The sequence below is a fragment of the Beta vulgaris genome, chromosome 4 (genome assembly GCF_026745355.1).
Source record: "Beta vulgaris subsp. vulgaris cultivar EL10 chromosome 4, EL10.2, whole genome shotgun sequence".
NCBI classification, from domain to species: domain Eukaryota; kingdom Viridiplantae; phylum Streptophyta; class Magnoliopsida; order Caryophyllales; family Amaranthaceae; genus Beta; species Beta vulgaris.
In genome coordinates, this window is record NC_079205.1 from 50458573 (window position 1) to 50483946 (window position 25374).

At 36.7% G+C, this 25374-nt stretch overlaps 3 protein-coding genes and 1 long non-coding RNA gene across 7 annotated transcripts; all 4 read left to right on the plus strand.

The window, feature by feature from the left end:
• The first annotated feature begins 329 nt into the window (after positions 1 to 329).
• LOC104891093 (FRIGIDA-like protein 3) lies at positions 330 to 3261 on the plus strand. The gene is made up of 2 exons (XM_010676744.3): positions 330 to 1506; positions 2615 to 3261. The coding sequence occupies exons 1-2, from the start codon at positions 618 to 620 to the stop codon at positions 3259 to 3261; spliced, it is 1536 nt and encodes a 511-aa protein (XP_010675046.3). The 5' UTR covers positions 330 to 617.
• A 159-nt stretch (positions 3262 to 3420) lies between these two features.
• Positions 3421 to 4212, plus strand: LOC130590997 (FRIGIDA-like protein 4a). The gene is made up of 2 exons (XM_057393783.1): positions 3421 to 3656; positions 3860 to 4212. Exons 1-2 carry the CDS (start codon positions 3609 to 3611, stop codon positions 4103 to 4105), a joined length of 294 nt encoding a protein of 97 aa, XP_057249766.1. The 5' UTR covers positions 3421 to 3608; the 3' UTR covers positions 4106 to 4212.
• A 5302-nt stretch (positions 4213 to 9514) lies between these two features.
• LOC104891030 (uncharacterized) lies at positions 9515 to 13301 on the plus strand. Of its 4 annotated transcripts, none has more exons than XM_019249040.3 (8): positions 9515 to 9762; positions 10646 to 10761; positions 10852 to 10912; positions 11030 to 11068; positions 12062 to 12174; positions 12303 to 12540; positions 12649 to 12695; positions 12820 to 13301. In XM_019249040.3, the coding sequence occupies exons 2-8, from the start codon at positions 10654 to 10656 to the stop codon at positions 12994 to 12996; spliced, it is 783 nt and encodes a 260-aa protein (XP_019104585.2). In that variant the 5' UTR covers positions 9515 to 9762; positions 10646 to 10653; the 3' UTR covers positions 12997 to 13301. The 4 variants fall into 4 exon arrangements, with proteins under 4 accessions (XP_019104585.2, XP_010674972.2, XP_010674974.2 ...); XM_010676670.4 differs by having other exon boundaries at positions 9516 to 9754; positions 10114 to 10761; XM_010676672.4 differs by having other exon boundaries at positions 9516 to 9754; positions 10197 to 10761.
• A 7701-nt stretch (positions 13302 to 21002) lies between these two features.
• On the plus strand, positions 21003 to 21547 carry LOC125496419 (uncharacterized). The gene is made up of 2 exons (XR_008969090.1): positions 21003 to 21194; positions 21290 to 21547. It is a non-coding gene; the product is annotated as an uncharacterized LOC125496419 (long non-coding RNA).
• Positions 21548 to 25374: the final 3827 nt, after the last annotated feature.

Sequence of the window (25374 nt, forward strand, 5' to 3'; positions counted from 1 at the left end):
CTGTCAATTGAGAGTGGAATTGCAATTTTCCGTTCGAAATTTTGGATTAGCAGCTTCACTTGGGGGTGTCGGAAAATGACCGTTGTGAGAGAGGGAATATCCTGATTTGGGGATGAAGTGGTTGTTATATAATAGCATAGGTGGTCCACAAACGTCTGGATTTGACGGAAGTTAGGTTATGGGGGTGCAACCAAAATTTTTGTAAAACGTTTGGGGGTTCATTTCAAAAGAAAAAACAAAAGGGGGATTGTTTTAAAAATGATCAAACATAAGGGTGTTTTAACCAAAAAATCCAAAAACTAGTGAGACATAAGGCGGGCCAAAAAGACTAGTGTTAAAATAGAAACAAGAAACGGTTAAAGAAGGTAGGCTATCCCAATTCCCAGCCAAGTAGAACGCCAAGTCACCAACGGCCACTTTGGGGGTCCCAGTTTTTGCACTCTCCAACGTCAAACAAAGGTCCGATTCGTATAATGATAACCGCATTATTTGATTTAAGTAACTTCCTTCGTCTCCAACTTCTCTTCCTTTAACCTCTGTTATCTGCAAACTTTTAGGGTTTATTTCTTGTGATTTTTTTTTTTTTTTGCGATTTCTAGGGTTAATCTCTAACAACCATGTCTCTTACGGAGCAAACATCAAACGATCTTAAAGTCGCCAGTATTATAATGCACAAACTTGGCGCAACTATGAAAGATTTCCAATCTCACTCCTACTCGATTTTCGCACTCAATGAACAATGGCGAAATTTGCAGAATATTTTCGTAACTGCTCACAATTCATTGGAGAATCGAGTCAAAGAGTTTGAGTCAAAGGAGAGAGAATTCAATATAAATAACAATCAAATCGAGAATATCCAGAAGGAGGTTGAGTTGAAGCAGAAAAAGTTGGAGTTTGAAGAGAAATCATTGAGTGAGAGAATTGAACAAGTGGAGATAAGAGAGAAGCAAGTGAAGGAGTGGTGTGAAGCTTTGGAGTTGGAAAAAACAGCGGTTATTGAGCGTTGCGGAGCAGTTGAGATGAAGGAGAAGTGGTTTATGGCGGGTTTTGAGCGAATAAAAGCGGTGGATATTGAAGAGAAGAAGGTTGAGGAGCGGATGAGGGCGGTCGAGGAAATGCAGAGGATGGTGGAGAAGAGAGAAAAGGAAGCGAAGGCGGTGGCGGAGGAGATGGAATTGAGGGAGAAAGGATTGAAGTTGAAGGATGATGAATTGAGTAAACTTTTTTTGGTGTTGAAGGAGGAAAAGGAAGTTTTGGAATTGAAGAAGAAAGAATTGGATGAGTTGTACAATGTGGTTGAATTGAAGGAGAATGAAATGAAGGAAACAATGGAGATTAAAGAGAAGGAAATTAGTAAGTATCGCGAAACGATGAATGAAGTGAGCAAGGAGAAGAAGTTGAAAGAGATTGAAGTTAATGAACATTGTGAAAGTAAATTGAATGAATCTTATCAACTTGAAAATTTAATGGAGAAGAGAAGTGATGACTCTCGAGAGAAACAAAGTGGTGAGATCTTCTTCTCCTTGTGTAGTCTTGTTAGTGACAAAATATGCTTGATTGATACTTTTTTTTCGTACTATTGTCCTTTTTGCTCAAGCGTGCTAAGAATGAAAAGATCTCATACCGAGAGGAAATGTATGCATCGGGTTCATATCACATTGGCTAAGTGAATATGATAATAATGCCTATTGCGAATTTTCTTCTTTTAATTATGGTAAAAAGAACGACCTTGTTTAGACCTCAACCCATATGTTGTTCTTGGTCTAATATTTGTTGTATAGACACCTGAAAGTAAGGGGAAAGGTAAGGAAAATCCGTACCCCCAAGTATCATAGTTCAAGGATTAAACTTGGTGATATTAAGGTTAGAAGGTGAATCCCCCAACTAACTACACAAAGCTTACTTGGTTGAATAATGACTGAGGATTGATTTTTTATTTTTTATTTTTTTTGGAAAAACTGAGGATTGATGATGCGAAAAAAAAACCTTAAACAAATTTTTTTTTTACAAGAACAGACCTTATGCCTTATTTCGATCTGATCCAAGGTTCTAGCATCGACCATTTCATTGATTTTGTTGGGTTTAAAAAGTCACTTGCTTTGCACATGACATGGTGAATGCAGAAACCTTGGATCAATGATCGAAATAAGACATAGGGTTTTTTTTCGCAAAAAAATATTTTGTTTGAGGTTTATTTTCGCAAAAAGAATTGTATGAAGTGATTTCTCACAAACTTCGTGTTTTATAAGGTGCAGTTCATTTTTTTTTTTTCTTTGATAGGTTTGTTAACTACATTTTGAGCATACAAGAGAAATATGCTTCTGTTGATTTTGGAATCATAGATGTCTAACTAATACCTGAAGTTTGCTGGTTTTTTCCAATTAATTTACTATAAAAATGTTTGAGCAATTTAATTCTAATATTATGTCATATTTGGAGTGTCTCGTATTATCTTTAGTTTACGAGTTTTGTTATTTGCAATTCCTTACACTTTTACATGGTATCTAATCATGAGAGCTTGTTATTGAGTGTCGATTTCGACTTGAAGCACCTCCAGTTATCCTCATTGACTTTCTTTTTTCTTCTTTTGGTGTTTCATGTTTCACTTGGTTAGGAAGTTGCAGTTTGACACTAGTGAACAGGGAGCTAGTTCATTCAGACATTTCCAGAGTAACATATGCAGTGGATTCATCCTCATCAAAAATTGGTCATGATATTCATTCATTGTGCAAAAACATGAATACTGATGGTGTGCGATCATATCTAATTAACCATGTCAAGGAACACTATATATTGCAGGAGAGGGTATTGGATGCTATCAGATTTGCACCTAATCCGGGAAAGCTTGTTCTTGATGTGTGCCAAAGTTTCCACCAAAATTACCCAGATAAAGGCGAACATGTTGCAAATAATAGTTGTATCTTTCTCTTGGAGCAGTTTAGCAAGTTATCAGCTCCAATCACACGCGATGTGGAAGATGACGCGATATATTTTGCTGGTGTGTTGAAGAATTGGTTGAAGAATAATTGTACTCCTGCAGATAATTTTGGATTTTTGCAGTTTTTAGCTGCGTTCAAGTTAGCAGGTTGTTACGATGCAGATGAGCTACTCCGCGTTCTTGGTCGTTTGTTTGGTGGGTCTGAGGTTTACCGGCATGAGAAGCAAGCATCATTATGCCGTGCATTGGGACTTTCAGAAAAGATTCCTGGTATGCTCATCCATCTCCTCTACAAACTTAGCTTGTTGATATACTCTTTTTAGCTGGGATTAGTTTACACAGTTTGATCTTCAGTCTTCACAATCTCTACTTCTAAGAGTTATTGAGAATGTTACTTTCATTATTTGGTTCTAAAATTCAATGATATATATTGTGTTGTTTCCGATTTCGCTTATATGCCTGGTTCAGCCATGGTGCTAGTTGTTCTTTAGACATAGTATTGTTACTTTTCCTGATTGTACCTGTTCTTTTCTCTTGGCATTGAGCAGGTGTTATCAAATCTCTTATTGGAAGAAAGAAGTTGCTTTCGGCAGTTAAGTACATTTGTGTTTTTAAGCTCGAATGTAATTTTCTGCCAGTGCCTCTGCTAGAATCTCATTTGGAACTGTCAATGAAAAGGGTGAATGAGAAATGCAATGATGGAAATCTTAAATCAAAGGTATTCCTTATCCTTCAATTCTCCTTTTTCCATTTCTCTCAAACTTTTTCTTCGAGGAATAGATATATAGAATAGAGGAAAAGTAATTTTCAATTTTGGAATTAGTTTCGAAAGAAAATCACTTTTCATTAAAGAACTGTTTGATCAGTTCCATGCATGGACACATGTCAAATTATCAGATACTTTTGGGCTATTTTTTGTAGATCCAAGCTGATTCGATGGAATTGAACATTCTTCAAGATGTAACTAAATGCATCAAAACGTTTAAGCTTCAGTCAAAATTCCCACCCGATGACCTTTTATCACGCATCAAGGAGTTGGAAAAGAAGAAAAGTAAGAGAAGAAAGTCTCCTGCTTTAACATCATTGAAGAAACGCAGTGCCAGTGCAAGCTCGTCTGCATCTGTAGCAAGTCGAAAACAACAACAAAAGCGTCCTCGATTCATTTGAACATGATGCAACTTATATCATGTCAGAATGTATAGTTGTATAACCTTGTTACTACCATTTTTAGATGCTTAATAACATTTATTGTGCTGTTAGGCCTCAAAAGGTTTAATACTTATTTTAATATAAAGGCTCAATCATAATATAAAGCCCATAAAAGAAACTCAATGGAAGTCAAGGTCAATCAAGTTCAGGAGATGGAAGTCAAGCAATGATAAGGGCATTAATAGTTAAAGGAATGATCATGAAACGAGCTACATATGCAAGAACGTGTGCAGTTCAACGCTAGAAAGTAGTTATGATTTGAATCAAAGATTATTCAAATTATTTTCCTCCAAAGATGCATGGAAGTTACGTAGCATAGGGGTGTATAAATACAAGGAAGATCAACAAGCCAAATACAACAAACACAAAACGCGACAATTTGCAAATTACTTTCCTAGCGTAGCATAGCTTTAGCCTAGCCAACCCCCTTCTGGGTTATAGTTTAGTTCTTTAGATCAAGAACATGTACCAGCGACAAGTTTGTTGCTTATCCAGTTAAAGCAAGAACTCGTGGAGGTAATAATCTTCGTGTTTTCACTTTAGTTGTCCAGCCTGGATTATCCCCATATGAAAACTTATTCTAAAAGTTTGTGATGTGAATGGGAATATCTGGCTCAAATTAATAGATTAATTATTGCATCTTGTTCTATTTTATTGCATTTTGCTTGAATTTATTAGGCATTGTAGTTTAACCAATTAGATTACAACAAAGTATGTTAGCAAGGTTTTATCAAATTAAAACCGGTAACCCCTAGGGGCTAAGACTCCTGTGGTATTCAGTATCAAATATTCGATGTGCATTGACTTGTTTGCAAAGTCAACCAACTGATTTTAATTTGTACCAACAAGTTTTTAGGCGACCACAATGGGAGAAAAAAGATTCATAATCAAATTGTGGAACTTCTTCAAAAAAATTATAAATTAACAGTCTACAACAGTTATTGTTATTTTCATTAAAATGTCAGATACACGTTCTTGAAGGAAACGTTCTCGAAGGAATAGGAAAGTTGCTCGAGGGGAATCAAGTTTCCAAAACATGGAAAATAGTGAGTCAATCCCATCGAGACTAGGGTTCCAGAAAATAGTGGTGAACCAATTCATCATGTCCTGAAAGAGTCAAATGGAGACACTCCCCAAAGGAAGGTTCCATCTCCAAGTGGTCGTGGATTTGTACGTCAATTATACGAAAAATTCACAGAAATAAAAAAATATTTATTCTTGGAGGCCAGCGAAAGTCAAAGACAACAATTTGATTCTAAATACAGAACTCTGGCCCATGAGTCAGCTAGGGTCTTCACATATATCCTCCAAAGGATAAGTGAGGAGAATATATATGGAAATCAACTCTAGGCAAATTGATCGAATACTTGTAGATATCAACGATACCATGAGTGCAACTTTCACGGCAATGTCGACATCTCTCGCCACTAAAGTAGTTACTCGATTAGAACCACTAGTCAAAAAGCACTATTAGTTCAACGAGAAGTTGGTTAAGGGTTTAGAAGAAATCCCACTAAATAGAACACAAGGAGATCGTGGCATAGCGCCAGATCTTCTAGTAGGTTACCCACTAAGGGTGCATTTTCCCCCATCTTGAAACTAGAGATCCATTGGTCTCAAGTGATCCACAAACTTCCTCCCATGAGCGCCAAACAAGGGTAATAAAGTTAAGCTTGGAGGGTAATCATGGAAACCTTAGAAGAAGTCATGGAATGACAGCGGGCGTGGAACCAGGTTGGCGCCAGGCGTCAGGATATCACCAACCTTCGTTTTCCATGGGTGGTATTTTGGTGACAACACACACCAATCTGGACTATCACAAGGAGGACAGAGGCAAGGTACTTTTGTTGCAAATAACAACAGTTCACCTCATGCATATTTGCCTCTTAACCAACCAAATATGGTTGGGAACCCTTCTATACCTTATGCTTATATGCCTAACCAACCCACTATTACTAGTACGCCTACTCCAGGGTATGGTCAAAACCAAGCTCCATTTGCCCAAGCAATTGGCGCTTACTAGTAGGGAATGCCCACAAATCAACATACATTCCCGCCATAAATGGCACAAGGAGCAACTAATCCTAACTATATGCATCGCGATGTCCCTATGGGAGGTTATCAAAATCAACCTTTCATGCTAACCCTACTCCTATGTATGATCAAACAGGAGGCATGGGGAATGGGGATATGGGATACACGGGGACAAAATCAGGACCTTTTGGCAGCACAAGTTGAGGCATTGGTCCAAAGACTAGTAGAAGATAACTCTAGGAAAGGTCAGAGGCAAATAGGTCAGAAGCCTTACCTTGAAAGGATTGATAGAGCCAATCCATTTCCTAGAACGTTTAAGATACCTGACTTTACCTTATTCTTAGGAAATGATAGAGTTTGAAGAACATTTCGTTAGGTTCAATTGTCAGTGTAGGAAAACAGATGACAATGATTTCTTAAAATTGAGAATGTTTTCCATGTCTCTAACTGAGACAGCTTTTTGGTGGTACACAAATTTACCACCAAATTATATACACTCTTGACAAGACATGCAAGTGCAATTTAAAAATCATTTTGCATGCACTGAACCCTGGAGTGACTCTAAGTGACTTGGCCAGAATCCAACAAAAGTTAGGAGAGTCTGTAGAAGACTACCTATCTAGATTTAAAATGGCTAAGCTTAGGAGTCTTGTTAGCATCCCCGAAAAAGAGTTTGTACAAATGGCTCAGGAGGGAATGTTAATTCAGTTTCAAAAAAGGTTTGATGGTCATGTCTTTGGCGATTTTGTTGAATTAGCAGAATTGACTGTAAGATATGAGAAAAACCTAAAAGCTGAAAGTGCAGCAAGACACCAAAGTTTCTTCGCTCATAATGAAGAGTCATTCCATTTTGAAACTGCACAAGAAGTGGATGTGGCGGAAATCATTCATGGAGTACGTTATAAGTAATCTACTTTTTAGAAGAAAGAATTTCTGGCCCCAAAGGATTTCAAATCTGGGCAAAAGAGAACATATACCTTTCATGTTAAGAAATCTAATGATATTTTCGATTGGTTATTATCTAACAAAAAGATAAAACTAGCAGGAAGGTATAGAGTAAGAACTGCTGATGAAGTTAAGGGTAAAAAATATTGTAAATTGCATGATGCAGTAACTCATGATACTTCTGAATGCATTATTTTTAGAAATAAAGTCCAAGATGAAATTGATAAGAAATATATCATGCTTCCTGATGATGAAGATGTTAATGTAGTTGGAATGGAAGAACTATTCAAATTATTATTTGGTACGGTAGAAATTAATAATGTTTTTACTATTATTTTACATGCATCTCAAGCTACTGAAATAGGTAACTAACTTTTCAACAGATTACTTGATGAAGGTATCTTGGTTATGCCAAAAACAGCCAATGAATAAGGTTCGGAAGATATGTGCAGATGGCATATGAATGGGTCATATACAACAGACCAATATCAAGTATTCCGAGGGTTCCTAACTAGACAACTAAGTCTCAAAAGACGTCTCAGAAATGGAACATCATGCCATGGAGCTAGAAGCATACAAGGCCAACTTAGCCAAAGCTAAGGTTCCTGTCACTTCCAAATCAACTCCAAGCCTGGGGATGCTTGAGGAAAGAACTAAAACCTACAAAGAGGCCGCTCAAAAATTCCCATTACAAACCAGGGAAATAGAGGGGTTAAAGGCTTTAAGAGGTGGGGTGTGCTCCGTATCTGCAGATAAACTAACTTTTGAAATGGTTAGAACCCAGATCATCCAAAATGATCCTGCTTACCAGTGTCCCTTCCAGAAAAGATCCATAAGTCAAGGATCAAGGAAAATCTATAGCTCTGGGTCATACCCTTCCTCAAAAAGCAAAGAGAGGGAGCCAAGTCAAACTCATGTACCCAAGATTATCAAAGGAAGGAAAAAGTCCCATGGGAACCAAGGAGATGCACGGCTTAAGTCAGTAGTGAGGGTAGCGCCACTACAAGATGTTCAAAACCTACACAAAAGTAGGTCATCAAGAATGAAAGAGCTAAGTGTCAAGGCTGCTGCAACTAGAGCTCAAAATAGCACTCAAAACGTGCAGGAGTCCCTTATAGCAAACATCAGATTGATGATGAAGCTCTACAAGCTGGCATTACATGATTGTTGCCTCCAGAAGAAAGACAGTCTGATTCATAATCTACAAAGATGGATGACTAGCAGCCTTAAGGAGATGATTCTCTTATGAAAGAGACTCCGAGGAATGGTGCTAATGAGGACTATAATTCAGAGTTAGGGTATGAAGATTTGGATTTACTTGTATCAGACAGTGACCTGTTGCTGGATGGAGACCCGCTGATGAATGAGCCTCAGACAGAAATTGGGGAGAGCCAGAACATGTAGTGTAATGTGGTCATGCTACCAGCAGAGTTTAAGAAGTCAGAAGACCAACCAGGACTCCAGACCAATACTACATCTTGGGCGGACGAGGTTGACAAAGAAGAAAGAGCAGGTAAATTCAAAATTACTTTTTCTCGAAGTTTGTCATCTTATTTGAATGTACCTCAAAAAAAGTGCCTAGTAAAACATCCTTAAAAGCTAATCTAGAGAAGTTAATTATGGATAAAATCTTTAGGTCAGTTGATGTTGATAATAATCACACTGATGCTTTATTCCTTTTGATGGAGTTCGTTTAGGCAAAGTATTAGTAGATACTAGAGCTACTGTTAATATTATGCTACTCTATGTATTTAGGAACTTAGGAAAAACTAGAAAAGATTTGCATAACATACAAATCAACATAACTGGTTATTCCAAACTCTTCTTTCACTTCAAACATGATAAACATCTTATCGGGTGGAAAAAAAATAAAGTAAGTGTTTGTGGACATTGTCATTACAAACTCGTGCTCAAATATTTTACCTACATCCAAATTAAACATCCAATGTAGGTTGTATGCGGAGAATCGAGGAGGAAAATAATATAGATTTTAGGACGTCTCGATGGATTAGAGAAGAAAGAGAGAATGTTTATGTGTGATACAGAAGTTAGGGTCAATAAAATAAATTATAATTTGGAATATATGATATAACTAATATATTTCAGCGCTTAACTAATATACTCCGGCGTTTAACTAATATACTTCAGTGCTTAACTAATGCATCCAGAAGCAATTTAAGGCTAGCATAACTAATAAGTGCAAGCGCTTAACTAATTTTACGACTGGTTTGGTGCACGTGCATGATGTCAGCATGACATCAGCGGTCTCACGTCAACACTAACGTGAGACCGTCTATCCAAAAACGGACTCTATTTAAAACCGGTTGTCACTATTTTTTATTTTTTATTTTTTTTGACGATGGAGTTTAGTTCATTGCACACGCGTTAGATGTGTTTTTCAACCTTTGTAGGGATAGCCGAATCGGGCTGGCTTTTGGTTCGCTACAGCCCAGCAGCTTTTCTCCCGGGCCGCAACCCGTAAATATTATCATATTTTGTATTTTTATTTTTTCAGAAGTTACAAAATCAGCTACACCGAAATAGAATTTATTTTTCATCTATATTCCATTTCCTCCCAAATTCTTACATACTTCGGGGAACCACCAGCAGGAATTTTGGGCTTATAATGTAAGTTAGTAAGTTCTGTTTTTGAAGTAAAGTTTTTGCAATTCAATTGTTAAACTAAATTAGTGTGGTGTATTTGATGATCTTTCTTGAGAAAGTGGTAAATTTGTTGTTTAATTTTGGTATAGTGTATTAGATGTTAGAATTTAATGACTTATAGGAATGATTGTAATCTGTAATTAGTTTTATTGGCAAATAGTTCAAGTTATGTGGTGAGGTTTTATGATGTATTGATGTTTCTGTTTTAATTTGTTGTTCCACTTGCTGATATTTGTCTTAATTTGAGAGAAATTATCAAGATTGTTACACATGATCATGGTATTGTTGAGACTTTTAACTTTTTGTTTGTGATGATGGCATAGATTATGCCAATATTATGAACATCTCTTGTTCTGAAAGGTATCTCTTTGCCTGAGTTTGTATTCTGCCACATTATGACCACCAGCCGGCAGCAAGGTTTCCCCTTGCGCTCGTGTCAAACGCCACCGTCCATTTCTGAAAGATTTTCGTACAACCGATACACTCGTGGCATGGTGGCAGTACAACACTCTCACAAGTCACATCCTTGGTAAAATAGGGGAAGTTTGGGGATCTAAGGATGAGGAGGGTTTGGTTGTACCATACTGAAGTTACATCGGTTTTAGTGGATATCTTGTGATCTTTGTCTTAGCAGCCAGCAGCGACAGGAGGGCGTACAGTGATACAGATAGGTGACCGCTAAATGTGATAATCCGGATTGAAGTGGAGTTACTTTGGCTGGTCTATTAGACATGGGCTTTCATGCTGGCATTTTTGTGTTGTTCCTTGAATTCGTTGTTGTGTAGACTGTAGACTAGTGAGATTAATGGTGGTGCTTTACTGCTTATTGTCTGGTGGTGTATTCTTTTTTCATAGACAAAGCAATGGAAACAGATGAAAAGTTGTGTGGCTTTACAGTCGGCTCTGTGCCTACAGTTATATACATTCCTGATTTTATCAATGATGCTGAGCAGACCCAGCTATTCAATCATGTAGTTTATCCTTCTTTGTGATTTCTTATATAATGCGTGGCTCACATCGGGTACATGCCTGACTTTTGCCATTTCTTTCTGTGTTTGTAGATCTATCATGCTCCTGTTTCAAAGTGGAAAACACTCAAGAACCGGAGGTTACAGAATTGGGGTACTGAAACATGGAATGTTGTACATATGGCACACACTTTTGCACCATTACAGCAGTACAGAATAGTATGACTGTATGAGTGCTGAATCTGTTTTGTTGATCTTCATTCTTCCACAGGGGGTGTAGTCCATGAGAAGGGTCTGATTAGTCAAGACTGTAAGTCCTCATATATCTCATTTTTTGGTTTGGAACTCTTTTAGTTGTTTTTCATTTTAATCAATGTCAAACTCATGGCCTGTAATCGTTTCTTGGACCTCTTATAGTTGCAAAACAACCAATCAGCTTTTGCGCTTGTTGCCAAGTTATTTTTCTAAGATTATTGATGTGTGTTTTCAGACTATTAATCTATACTGCATTATTCTTGCAATAATTATATATTTAAATTATAAGCAAGTAGCTTAAGTCGTGGCATCTGCTGCTTAGCAGTTTCTGAACTAGATTTGTATGACTTACATGGTCAAATCTTAATATGAAATGCTTTGATATTATTTATAGTGTGTGTCTCTAGAAGGCTTTGGAGGGGAGGGGAGGGAGAGGAAGGTATCTAATTTCCATCGTTTGGATAAGAAGTGAGTTTGGTTAAGGAGGGAGACTAGGAGGAATCTTTATGTTTTTGTAAGCCACATACAATCAGTAATTGTCATGGATACAAATGCAATGACATTGCTGTCTGCCGATTACCATAAAGTCTCAAAGAATGCAGCTATGGTCGTCCTATTTGAGTGCACATATAAATCAAAGAGAAAAAAAAAAAAAAAAAAAAAAAAGAGGAGAAAAAAGGTTGCTACGAGTAGATGCTCCAAACATAATCCTATCATTGGTATATCAATCACTGAATTGGCTTGCATAATGTGACAACACTTGTATTCCCCTTTTTTCAACACCATACTCTAATCTTGGAGAGGATATGTTTATTGATGAAGAAAGGTAACGTATTCTTCTTTTTTTCCCTATCTATCCTTCACCCAATTTCCCAACCCGATTGTTATCCATATAATGGTCCATGGACTCATTCCTCTCCAAGACAGATAATTTTTTTCCCTTCCTCAATATGGGACTCAACTTGTTTTCTCTTGCTCAAGCAGTTTATTTAATTATTTATTTGATATTCTTATTCTTAACTTGACTGTTCCTCATATCTAAATGCAGTGCCTCCTTGGCTGACCAAGATAACAGAAAGAATACATGAAGAACTTGGTATCTTTTCTGCTGCACCTAATCATGTTCTCATCAATGAATACCTTCCTGATCAAGGCATAATGGTTCGAATTTGAGAATGCTTGTAGTTGTAGCTGCTAAATATTCAGTTTACGCAGCCTGGAAAATGCATTATGTATGTATTATAAATTTATAATAGCTCAGATTGGCATAATTTTCCTCTATAATGCAGCCTCACCAAGATGGACCAGCTTATTTTCCTGCTGCAGCAATCTTGTCTCTCGGGTCACCTGTGGTAATGAACTTCACTCCTCACATGAAATTGTCTGATTGCAATGGTACAACAGAATTTGAAGCTGGTGCTCAAAATTCTGAAAGATCGGGAACAGAAACATTGGATGACCCTAGTAGATTTTCCCTTCTGCTGATGCCTGGGAGTCTACTGATATTTAAGGACCTTGCGTACTCAGGTACTTTACTAAACTTCCAGGGGAGCCTTTTGCTATCGACAGAGCTATTCTTTTTCGAAAACGATCTTCATGGAATGACTATTGAGCACAGTAAAATGCGTCTTGTAGATTACTTGCATGGCATAGAAGATAATTCAATTCAACCTTTTGATGGGGTAAGATTGTCAAGGTTTGAAGTAATTCATCAAATTTCTAGACTTAGCAGCAAATCAATTGTTGGTGTGTACTTTTGGTTAGCCTTTTTTGCTGCTTGATGTAGATGCTGGTTTTGTTTTGCAGGCTGTGAATCTTGCTGAAGTTGTTAAGGATTCTGGATGTGATGAACTGTTGTCATGCCTCATTGGTTCAGACGCAAGTAGACCGAGAGATGCCAAGATTCTACATCGAACAACTAAGAGGGTTTCATTGACATGCCGGTTGGTATTGAAGGTTCGCAAAAATTTGATTAAGATTTAGATGAAGGCTGCTATGCAGCAGTAGTAGTTCGAGAAAGACTAGCTTTCTATGCATGTCATGCGTGCATGGATTACTTTGGCAATTATTCTTAAAATTTATCTATGTTTTGAAGGATGTTATTTATAATCATCATTAGTAGTAATTAATTAATTATGATATATAAACACAAAATATATCAATTACTTGATGAAGAAGTTGTTTCAATAGGAAAGCAAAGAAAGAAGATTGTATTTAGTGGTTAGAAATTGTGATGCGTATTTAGATGTAAAGTTCTATTGCCAAATCAAATTTGTCAATTTTTTTTCTTTTGTTTGATTGATTATGTTGTTCTTTATGTCAAATTTTTTTTGAAAGGTTTTTATGTCAAGTTGTTTTGTCATTGCTTAATTTGTGAAAAAATTTCCTTAACTTTTATTTTGATTGCATATTACTATGTGAAGGATTAAAAAAATTACACATGATAGGATGCAATGACATTGAATTGACATAATTGACCTTATCGTTTATTAATAATGAATGTATACAGGGAGGTTATATTACTGTAATTTTAAATATATAAAAATCGGATACATTTGTTTTGGCTTATATAATAGAGATAACTTATGTTTATAATAATCATTACATATTTCTCCTAAAAAGTATATAGCTCCCCCCCCCCCCCCCCCTTGATAGTCTGATAGAGATAAGAGATCGAAAAATATATCCTTATTATTGTCGAAATATGCTTTGAATTATCTGGTGCTAGGATTAACATTGAATTAGAAGGGTGTTATATAAACCTGATAATTAACTTATGCTTCCATTTTATGTAATTTATACTCTCTCCTAGTAGATAATAAAACGTTTCTCCTCTTCATGTGGACGTAGTTGACACTTTTTTTTTTTGACAGCGGACACATTGTTAGTAAATCATGTTTATTCTTGTGTAGATTGTTCTTTGATTATTATTCGTTGCTTTATTGCATTTGTTATAACAATTATTGATATTATGGGACAAACAAAAAAAGCATAAATGAAGAGCTAGCTCATGTGGTAGAGCACTCCCTTCTGACCTCTGAGGTCAGGGGTTCGATCCTTACCCCAGCATTATGCTAGGATATTTCCTTAGCATACTTTGCATGCATTACCAGCCAATGTGCTGGTAGTTCCTACAAGGCTAGTAGCCTTATAGGGATTAGTCCTTGGGCTGACTTAATTTCCCAATAAAAAAAAAAAAAAAGAACAAACAAAATGGAAAGTGGTTCGACTAATATGGGGACATAGAGAGAAAACTTTATTCTAGTCAAATTGTATGAATTGATGTTAGTATGATTTTATTTGTTTGGCTTGGTTGGCTCTGAAATTCTAATGATTATGTGCTTTTCTTGAGGCGATGACCAGCCGCTAAGACTATGTTATCTTTTCGCTTTTAGTTTATTTTATTTTCCTTCCTATGTTTGTAGGGGTGTATAGAGATTACATTTTAAAATTTATTCCAAAACAAATTATTTCAAACATGTTATAAATTATTTCATTTTTATGGATACCAAACTCGTTCGTACTTATATACATCACACGTAAAAATCAAATCATAATACACAAATCTTTATTCGTGAGAAAATTAACAAAATTACAAAAAAAACATGTAATTTGAGTACATGTAATATTTAAATTAAAAAAAATCCTAAAGTTATGCCAACATTGTTAGACCAACAGCCTCAACACAATTAACATCATCACGGATTCACAGTCAAACATCAGCATCATCATCGACCACCATCAATCAAATGCGTCGCCGTCAATCATCAATCAATTTATGAGAACGTATATTACTGATTTTCTAGCAACGTTTCTGGCAAAAATCAAAGGCAGAAACATTTCTGTTGTGTTTGTAGTAAAATTGAAATTTAGAGAAGAGGGAAAGGGAGGATTCGAATAGTTGCACTGAACAAGGAAGGATGAGGAGAGAAAATTGCGAAGAAAGATGGTGATGCGGTGGCGTTCGCCGAATGTTAGTGGTTGTGATTCCAGCTTTGATGGTGAGAGGAGGGAGAGGAAGGAGGTGAAGAGAGAGAAAATACATAAGGAGAAATGTCATGAATGAGAGTGTATGAGTGAGATTTTTTTTCCCCCAAAAAATTTTCAACCATTGGATCTAAAATATTATTGATCCAAATATATTCTCATACATGAAGATTTTCTCACACAAGGGAGGTGTTCTCACAAGAGCCCTTATCTAGTATATTCTTTTTACAGTAAGAAAAAGTCGCCTAAAGAGACCGGACCCTTGTTCAGGTCAACACGGTCCAGCTTTGCAAACAAGCTAAGGCTCCTTAGAAGTAGGGGAAATCCCCACCCCCGTAGTCCTTCTAATGGAGATTTTGTTTGTAATACTCATCTTTCCTTTATAGTTATAACAAGTTGACGAGTTCCTTAAAACTTCTTTGGAGACTTAGGGTCCGTTTGGTTTGATGGAAAACATTTTCCATGAAAAATATTTTTTGTTGGTAACGCAAATGAATATTAATTAGTTTTCATTTTTTTTAGTTTGATGAAAATTGTTAACCTAAGAAGGGAAAAATAGAGATGTTGGGAATCAAAGAGTGGAGGAAAATGGTTTTCTTTCAGATTTTGGAGGAAAATGTTTACAAATGGATGGAAAACTCTTTTCTACCTTAGTTTCCTTTTTTAAATCCCTTTTTCAACCAAATAATTTTAAACATCACCCCAAAATTTTTTAAAATTATTCCGTGCCCATCAAACATTTCCACCTTTACCTTTTTGTTTTTTCTTTTCTTTTCCCATACCACCACCTCCTACCACCACCTCCAGCCTCACCGCCACCTCTAGTTCCACCACCACCTCCAGCCTCACCACTGCCACCTCTAGTCCCACCACCACCTCTAGTCCCACCACCACCTCCAGCCTCACCGCCACCTCTAGACCCACCACCACCCCCTCCTCCACCACCCAACTTTCGAAATTTTTTTATGCGATGTGCCGAATGTCCTAGAAATTTTTTTGGACGTTCGAGTTATGAGTGAAACGTCCTGGCTGGACGTTCGCCCAATTGACCCAATTAAAATCAATTTTTTTACGAGGGTGGTGGTTGGCAAGTGGTGGCGGGTGGCAGGGGGAGGTAGATGGTGGTGGAAAAAATAGAAGAAATAAGATAGTAAATAAAAGGAAATTTGGGGAGATTTCAATAAATTTTACGACGATATTTAACCATTTTTAAAAAAATAAATAAATAAAGGGCTGTGATATATACAGCAAAGAAAAAGACTAAATACAGCAAAATATTTGAAAAGACTGACCTACCCTTATTAAAATTTAACCCCACCCTCACCCTCACCCTCACCCTCACCACACACGAGAATTCTGCATCATCATCGTCTTCTGCATCGTCATCGTCGTCTGCATCAGTTTCGCGAGCCGACGGTGGTGACGCCGACGATCCTCCTCCGCTTCGTCCGACTCGCCGACCCTAAATCCTCCTCTTACTTCTCGTTCGACGAGCCATCTTGTCTGCATCGTCGTCGGCATCTGCTCGTCGCCGGGATCGTAGTCCACGGTCTGTTTTCTTTGATTCTTGAATTTGTTTCTTTGATTGAGATATTGTTCTTCTGTTTGTTTTGATTGTGTTGAGATATTTTTTTTTGAAAAAAATACATTTTTATTGGAATTGCAGATGGTTAAAACTTCCACAGATTTGATATGCGAACTCATATTGAAATTTAGAGAACTGAAGTATCATGATACCATAAGAACTCATATTGAAAAAAAACTAAAACTTCCACATAATTGATATGCTAACTCATATTTACAGAACTGAAGTATCATATACCATAAGCTGCTATGTACTACGAAATTTGATAGTCATGAGATCACTAATTGATTAATGAATTTGATAGTCATGAGATCACTGGTTGTAATGAATTTGGTGCATCCACTTATTAAAGAAATGTAGTAAGTTTGTCTGTATATGAGGATATTTGTGGTTTGCTACTCCAAGCTAATGAAAGCAACCGTAAATGCACAACCACCTTTTTGCAAGGTATAGTAGTGGTAATTAATTAATGATGAGCCAATATATCAGAGCTTTAGAGACAGATTTTTGGAGTGTCTCATGTTGGTGACTTGAGTTGGTAATAAGTAGGCCATATATTAGTACTCCAGTACTCCACACATATACCTATAGGAGATTTTTGGAATGTACTACATAGTTGTTATTATTATGTGCAATAAGACTTGAGAAACATTTAATTCTTTTTAATTATAATTATGATGATATATCAGATGTCAAGTACTAGAGAAAGAGGTTGTATTAGCCAGAAAGATGGAAATAAAGGAAAAGAAAAGAGGCAATTACTTGACACTGAAGCACCATCGGAGAAAAATTATAGCGGTCTACTTGGAAAAAAAATGATAGAACTCGAAAAGGTGTTACAATGTCTGCGAGGTTTGTTGACATCTTCTAATGCTTTTCTTTCTTCTAATTTAATCCATGTATTCATTAATTCGTGTAGATTAATAATAGTTTTTTCGTTCAATAGGATCGAGGTTTGCTGACATGCCACAATCGAAGTGACCAGTTATCTTCGTGGACTATAGAACAAGATGATGTTAAACTTCTGCTTGCAAAAACACAATTAAAACATTTATCAACTTGTATGTTTGAGCACGTAAACCTGCCTCTGATTTCAGCTTTCGTTGAGAGATGGCATCCTGAAACAAATTCATTTCACATGCCATTTGGAGAAATGACCATCACTCTTCATGATGTATCTTATATACTCAATGTACCTGTAGTGGGTAACCCTCTAATTACTGAGAATACAGGACCTGCGGTATCATTGATGAAAATCCACATGGCATCCCTCCTATATATGTCTATGGATGAAATAAATAAAAATTGGAAGAAAGGTACCATAAAATTCAATGTTGTAAATCTAATGTATCTAATCAAAATGTAAATCCAAAACATACTGCAATAGGATTTTTGTTATGGTTGGTTGGTGCTACATTGTTTGTAGACAAGACTCATAATGCAGTGAATGGACATTTTTTACCTTTTCTAATGAATTTAGAAGGGGTTAGTAGTTATGCCTGGGGTGCTGCAACTTTAGCTTATATGTATCGTCAGCTCGGAAAGGCTTCACGGTTTCAAACTAAGCAAATATGTGGTTGTTTGACATTACTTCAGGTAAGAAATATATGGTTATTGATTTAATTTTAATACATTTGAACTATATATTATCTTAAAGTATTTCAATTTTAATGATGTGTGTATTAGAGGTGTCAAAAACTGGGCCGACCCACGGGTGAACCCGCATGCGACCCAGACCCAACCTGTTCCGAGCCGAGAGTGGTCGGTTGGAAAGCCGACCCATTCCGACCCAGTGTTCACCCGTGCCCAGTTTAACCCGTGGAATTAGTAACCCAACCTGAGTTGGGCCGACCCAGTTGTACCCGTACCCAGTTGCACCCGTGAATAACGATCCAGACCCAACCCGTTTCCGACCCAAAATGACCCGCACCCAACTTCACCCGCCAATGACCCAGTTAAACCCACCCAGTTATCGCCCAACCCAGTTATCACCCAACCCAGTTACCACCCAACCCAGTTGTGACCCAACCCAGCTATCACCGACCCCGTTGTGACCCAACCCAGCTATCACCGACCCAGTTGTGACCCAACCCAGCTATCACCGACCCAGTTGTGACCGTCCGTTTATACCTAAGAATATTAGGGTTTTAAAATTCAATCCCATCCGTTTAATCAAAATCATCAACGGATGAGATAAGGCCCCTTCTTTTTCCTCTTTCATATTTCAATACACAATTAATGGTTAGATTTTAATCCTTCTCATATCAATGGTTCTAATTTATGATCCATGGTATCATTTTTTAGCCAATAGAAAAATAGAATAACATAGCACATGGATTGATGACCTAGCACATGGATTGATAATCTTATATCCTTATCATCTTAATAGTTATTATCTTGGTTTAGTAACTTACAATCTTTAGTAATTAGTTAATTATTATTATTTCATTATAATTTGAAATTTTAATTATCTTTATTGAAGTTATTATTAGTATTATCAATCATAATGCTTATAATAATAAATCATAGCTATTTACAAACTTATATAAGAGAAGACCACAAATATTATACTAGTATTAAACTATAGTATAACATAAAAACAATTACCTTAAATAATATTATAGCTTATAAAGACAAGGGAGTGTTATTGTTGTTAATCTTATACTAGTATTAAACTATATTTTACTTGTTTAATAAGTTATATTTAACTATTTTACTTAACTTATGGTTGTTACTTGTTATATGTTCTTATGATTAACTATTATCATTTTCATTTGATGTTTATTTGTAGTATTGTTCTCATTACCATCATAGCTATTTACAAACTTATATATCAATCATAATGCTTATAATAATAAATCATTTATATAAAGTTTGGAATTGATCGTATACTCGTTATTATTGTCGTTGGTTATAATATATAATATTAAAACATACGAATAGTCGTTCTACTCCTTTACTCATTAGAGTCGTTTTACGCAGTTGATAAATAAGAGTTGACTAAAAGACTACATTAAGCATCACGATAATCAATATAGTGTTTTTATTGATTTTTCGTTGTCATCCTTATATTTATCGCACACACACACATGTGTATATATATATATATATATATATATCAATCTTAATACTTTTATTAATATGATTCATTTACAAAATATATCACAAAATCAAGATGACTCGATCAGGAGTTACCCGAAGTTGAATTGGCGTTCAACAGCGAATGGACCCGATGTTTCACAATAATCGAACTAAGATGAGTAAGATCATTACTAATTCAACCCGAGTACATTTCACTTAACTCAACCGCACATGGAACCTAAATACGATATTCGCAAACCCGGCAAAAAAAATGTCAAAGGGCAATTATACCCGAGAATGGATCGACTTGTAAACGGAACGTTCAGACCTGTCCGGCACCCGGGAATCCAATGATTCAAATGTGTTCGACCCAGTTGAACAAAACCTGACCAGTCATGACCTGGGGCACTGACAATCAGAATCCTGACCTGTCCGGGTATGACCTGGTTCGCCGTGGGTATACCCAGAACCTGTTTACTAACCTGTTTTGACACCACTATCTATACCACAATATCACAATACCTCAATACCACATCCACATGTTATAAGTTTATAACAATCTCGACCCAAATCAATACGCCACGGAGCCGCCGGTTCGATATTTAGTCGTTCCAAGTAATTCCGACCCAAGTTATTCCGATATCGATTTCTTTCGACCCAAGTAGCCCGAAAGCCGATTTATTCCGACCCAAGTAATTCCGAAAGCCGTATTATTCCAACCCAAGTTATTCCGATATCGATTTTTTCCGACTCAAGTAACCCGAAAGCCGATTTCTTCCGACCCAAGTAATTCCGAAACCCGATTTCTTTCGACCCAAGTTATTCCGATTTCGATTTCTTCCGACCCACGTAACCCGAAAACCGATTTCTTCCGACCCAAGTAATTCCGAAAGCCGAATTATTCCGACCCAAGTTATTCCGATATCGATTTCTTCCGACCCAAGTAACCCGAAAGCCGGTTTCTTCCGACCCAAGTAATTCCGAAACCCGATTTCTTCCGACCCAAGTCATTCCGAAAGCCGATTTCTTCCGACCCAAGTTATTCCGAAAGCCGATTTCTTCCGACCCAAGTCATTCCGAAAGCCGATTTGGACCGACTTCACCTTATTCCATTCCGACCCAAATTCACCCAACCCAGATACCGGCCGACCCATTCTCACCCGACCCATTTCCGACCCAGTTCCGAGCTCCTCTCACCCAGTTTCACCCGACCCAAGTTCACCCGACCCACCCAGTTCCGACCCATGACACGGTGTCACCCAGATTATTCCGACCCAAATCATTCCGACCCAGCTTGGGTCAACCCAAACCCAGCCAGTGACCCAGATTGACACCTCTAGTGTGTATTTGTTATTTGAGTTAATAGGCATGGATATATGAATATTTTCCAAGATTTAGGCCAACGGAAAATGGGAATTGGGCGAAACAACCCCCATATGCTGCAAGATGGGTACCTGGAAAGATGAAAAAGACGAATGATGATTTACTAATTTACAGAGCTGCGTTAGATTGCATGACGGTGGATGAGGTTAATCAAATACTTACTCTTTCATTTTATTAATTGTTTTTGTCATAAGTTTAGAAATTACTTGTGTATCAACATATTTTATTTTCTGTAAATAGGTTACTTGGACCCCCTTTACAAGAGATCCGAGCAAAGATGTTCCAATTTCGCGATATTGTGGAATCATTCACTGTCGGTCCATTACTGAGCCATACATGCCTATTCGAGTTTTAAGACAATTTGGATATGTTCAAGTGATACCTCCATGTCCTTTTGTTCCTAATAAAGTGTATAGGGGATCCAATATACATAAATATAATTGTGTACATGATCCGATGATTACAAATTGGAGAACATGGCAACAACATTTGATGCAACCTGGTATTCTTGGGTATTTTCGTGCTCGTTTTACCACATAAGTTGCTGATAATTATATAAGTTGGTTTAAGGATCGCACACATCCTAAAGTACAACATATCACAGTGCCAAGTCCAATGCCTCAACCTATCCCATTCAATGAGATGCCTGATAGAGCGGTATAAGAGTTTATGTTAAATTTGTGTATTTATTTATGATGACATGAACTAAATAGAGGCAATATAATATGTGTATTTACGTCCCCGTTTTGAAATGATGACAGCGCTTGCAATACTTGGGTGCATGTGCATATCCACTTCATCCAGAGATACGCGATAGGACTGCTAAAGAGACATATTATCGATGCCTCAACGAGTTGACTATTGCTTTGGAAGATTTAATGCCTGAACTCGAAGACGATCGTCGTCGAAGAGGAGTCAGTCATGCATATGGTCATGGTGATAGTGTACATGGTAATTGATAATTGTATTTTTATTGTCTTAATTTTAAATATTAGTGTTTGGGATTTATTCTTAAACATGTGTGTTTAATCTTATATTTTTTGTTCCATATGTTACCATCTTGATCAATTATTTGGTTGATGTCGCCACCTATATATTGAATTTTAGAAGTAAATCATTACTTGCAATTATAGCAATTATAAATATGGTATATGCCAAAACATGAGACATCATTATATATCAAAGTGAAATAAACTAAAATTGAGGGAGAACACAAACTTTAAACGCATTAATGGTGTAACTATGAAATAAAATGAAATCCTACTGCTCAAACCATGCCATGAGAAATGAAACCTATTAAAAAATTATGTTCTATCTAAAATGTTCCATTGATCAAACCTTCCCTGCAAATTGCTTTTCCAAAAACGAATCTCAGGGTTACAGTAATTATCCCATCCAGGATACAGTGTCGCCAACGGAGCACCATCACGCCAAAAAGAGTAACATGTGACAATTTTCTGATACCTAGTTGCAACCACATACCCATGGTCTAACATACTCAACCACTTATCCTCTCGAGCAAAGGAATTAGGTTGGAACCAGTCAAGCCCACGAAAGGATCTATCAAAACCAAATTGACCACCCAACATTTCAAAGTATAAATGCCGTTGGGAATTCATTTCCTCCAAGAGCTCATTCCTAACACGCATCCACTCATCTGGATTTCCATACTCATGATAAGCAATACATCTAAACCCGCAATTTCCGTCGCCGATGACATCCACATATCCGTCAATGTAAGGAACAATAAACTGAGGTAGTCTTTTGTCATAAGTTTGAGAGTCTGATGATTTTGCCTCATTATAATCGCAATTATTATGTTCAGAATCTCGTTGAGAATAGGATGAATTGTTCTTCGTACCTGATTTAGTTTTCTTATTTGCCCACTCCCAACTAGATAAGTTTCTCTTAGTAGTTGTGCTTTGGTCGACCTTGTGTACTCTTTGTTTGGGCTCTTCAATATCAGTCGATTGGGGATGATCATATTATGGATGCATTCTGCATAATACATTTGTTGCCTACTGATTCTTTGCGCAGTTCATCCATCATTTCACTCAATAATTGTGATCCAGTTGCTTCTCTTGTGTGATTAGATTGCATGTTACACCTTCCATATGAAGAGTTCTCCAAAAGACATGAACATCAAGAGGATCAATGGGTCTATGTTCAATGGCCATTATATCCATCTCATGAGCACACGGCAAACCAAAGCTAGATCTCAACACACATCCACATTTCACAGCATCCACACCTATAGTAGACCCTCGAGTCTTAAATTCTTCATCCAGCAACTGAATGGCTTTGTGGGAAACACGACCAGCTAATTGACGGATAATGAGAATGAGTAATGTGAAGGTGAACCGTTCGGGACCTCTCAAACTCTCGTTGAATCTCATTGAATTGTAGTTCTACAAGATCATGAATTTGGGGTAACAACAAATAAAAACTCCCTGTTGCTGTTCCCGACCAACGCTTCAATTGATAATGTGCACCCTCAACTCTGTTATGAAACATGAAAATAAGTAAATTATATTGAATTAAATCAAATAACGTTTTCGCAAGTGCAAAAAATATAAAGTTCAACTATCGAAGGGCAACAAATTAGTGCTTTTTTTTATTAATACTTATACATACCTATTTGTTGTCTCCGCACCAAAGTGTAAAGCATGTTTTGTCCATCGGGTGACAAACTTCTTTCGGTATGGCTCTAACCATGTCATATTCATATAAGATAACATTGCAGGTAAACGAAACCACTTCATGTATAATTGCTCCACATGTGAATAATACTCATCTCGTGTCCTTGCTCAAACCGATTTGTCTTGTAAGTTGCATCTAATATTAATACATAAGGAAATAAACGCAGTAGATCGGTAGTTTTCGGGTGTGCGAAGAGTACATCACTTAGAACATTCGTGCCTTCCTCCCTTCTGTGCCACTGAAAATAATTATGATCTTTTAGCATCTTGAAAAAGAATTGCATCGGTGAAAAAGAACCCATCATACTCCTCTTCAACTTCTGCAAAGCATTGTTAATGTGTTTGATTGAGCTGTTATTTTGTGGGTTCTCTTTCTTCAACAAATTGAGTATTTGCTTGCTTTTCATATTCGATTGACGATACGTGCAAATTTTTGCCAATTCTTCTCTCATTAATTTTGCAACCGAAGTATGCCACTTATTATACTTACCTACTTTGTGGTTGTGTTTGCTCCTCCTTTCCTCCTATTACGATTCTCTTTCAAAGATATAAATTTTCTATAAGGACCACCCCTTTCACAACTCAAATACACACGGTTGCTAAAAGAATTCTGCACATAAAACCAAATCTTACACTCCTTCCCGATTTCTCTCACCCATTCCTCCAACTCTTGACGATTCTTAAAACTTTGATCGGTTTTAAAATAATGACTAGTGTTTGGACTCTCGTCTCCCCTGCTATCCTGAGTGAACATGTAAATCATTGTTGGTCAATATCTAATATGCAAAATAAAAATTCTATGCTTATCTTATAAGTAAAGAAGCAAATAAAAATCCAATGCCGAAATCTATGATAAATGACTCCTCTTTGGGGGGTCATCTATGACAAATGACCCCCCCAAAGGAGGGTCATCTATGACAAATGACCTCCCCAAAGGAGGGTCATCTATGACAATTCTCTTCACCTACTCAAATACTCGTAAACTTCTCATATATGGATTTTATATGGGATTCCCATTATAGTACATATAATTGCAGTCTGAAAAATATAAAATATAACCTATTATTTTGAATAATATGACAATAAATTTAAAATTTAAACAAGTAAGTACTCACCGAACTGTTGGTATTATTATTTATTAATGGGACCTCCATAATTGTAGCGACTAGAGAGTAACAACGTGGTAGAGGGAAAAGTGTTTGTGGTAGGATAGATGAATAATTTTTTTTTTCTAACTACTCCATGACTTGCTGAATTGCTACAGTAGGATAAGTAAAAAACTATGCGTTGGATTGAATTGCTACAGTAGCTCAAAATATTATACCCTGTAGAATAGTTAAACTTTTTGAAACAACTTTGTGTATTTCCCACAATTTTTCCCCACAATCTGAGTGCTACGGGCCCGGTTGAATTTGAGTGCTTGTTTGTTGTTTCCCAGATTTTTTTGCGTTTTGAAATGGGCCATATTAACAGTTTTTTTTATTATTAAAAGAAAATCATAATTAACCATGGTTAGGTTAGATATAATTTTAGATGTTGTATTTAGCCTTTTATTTTGCTGTATATAGCACATAAAATAGGTGTAGGACATTTCAGATGAAGAAAGCCATAAACAAACAAATAATT

What these genes read in the sequence shown, in the direction of transcription:
- LOC104891093 (XM_010676744.3), top strand. Translation starts at nt 618, where the DNA reads ATGTCTCTTACGGAGCAAACATCAAACGATCTTAAAGTCGCCAGTATT. An exon ending in CTCTCGAGAGAAACAAAGTG is followed by an intron (nt 1,507 to 2,614) that starts GTGAGATCTTCT and finishes TCACTTGGTTAG; the next exon opens with GAAGTTGCAGTTTGACACTA.
- LOC130590997 (XM_057393783.1), top strand. Translation starts at nt 3,609, where the DNA reads ATGAAAAGGGTGAATGAGAAATGCAATGATGGAAATCTTAAATCAAAG. An exon ending in ATGGAAATCTTAAATCAAAG is followed by an intron (nt 3,657 to 3,859) that starts GTATTCCTTATC and finishes TATTTTTTGTAG; the next exon opens with ATCCAAGCTGATTCGATGGA.
- LOC104891030 (XM_019249040.3), top strand. Translation starts at nt 10,654, where the DNA reads ATGGAAACAGATGAAAAGTTGTGTGGCTTTACAGTCGGCTCTGTGCCT. An exon ending in GGGTCTGATTAGTCAAGACT is followed by an intron (nt 11,069 to 12,061) that starts GTAAGTCCTCAT and finishes ATCTAAATGCAG; the next exon opens with TGCCTCCTTGGCTGACCAAG. An exon ending in TTCCTGATCAAGGCATAATG is followed by an intron (nt 12,175 to 12,302) that starts GTTCGAATTTGA and finishes TCTATAATGCAG; the next exon opens with CCTCACCAAGATGGACCAGC.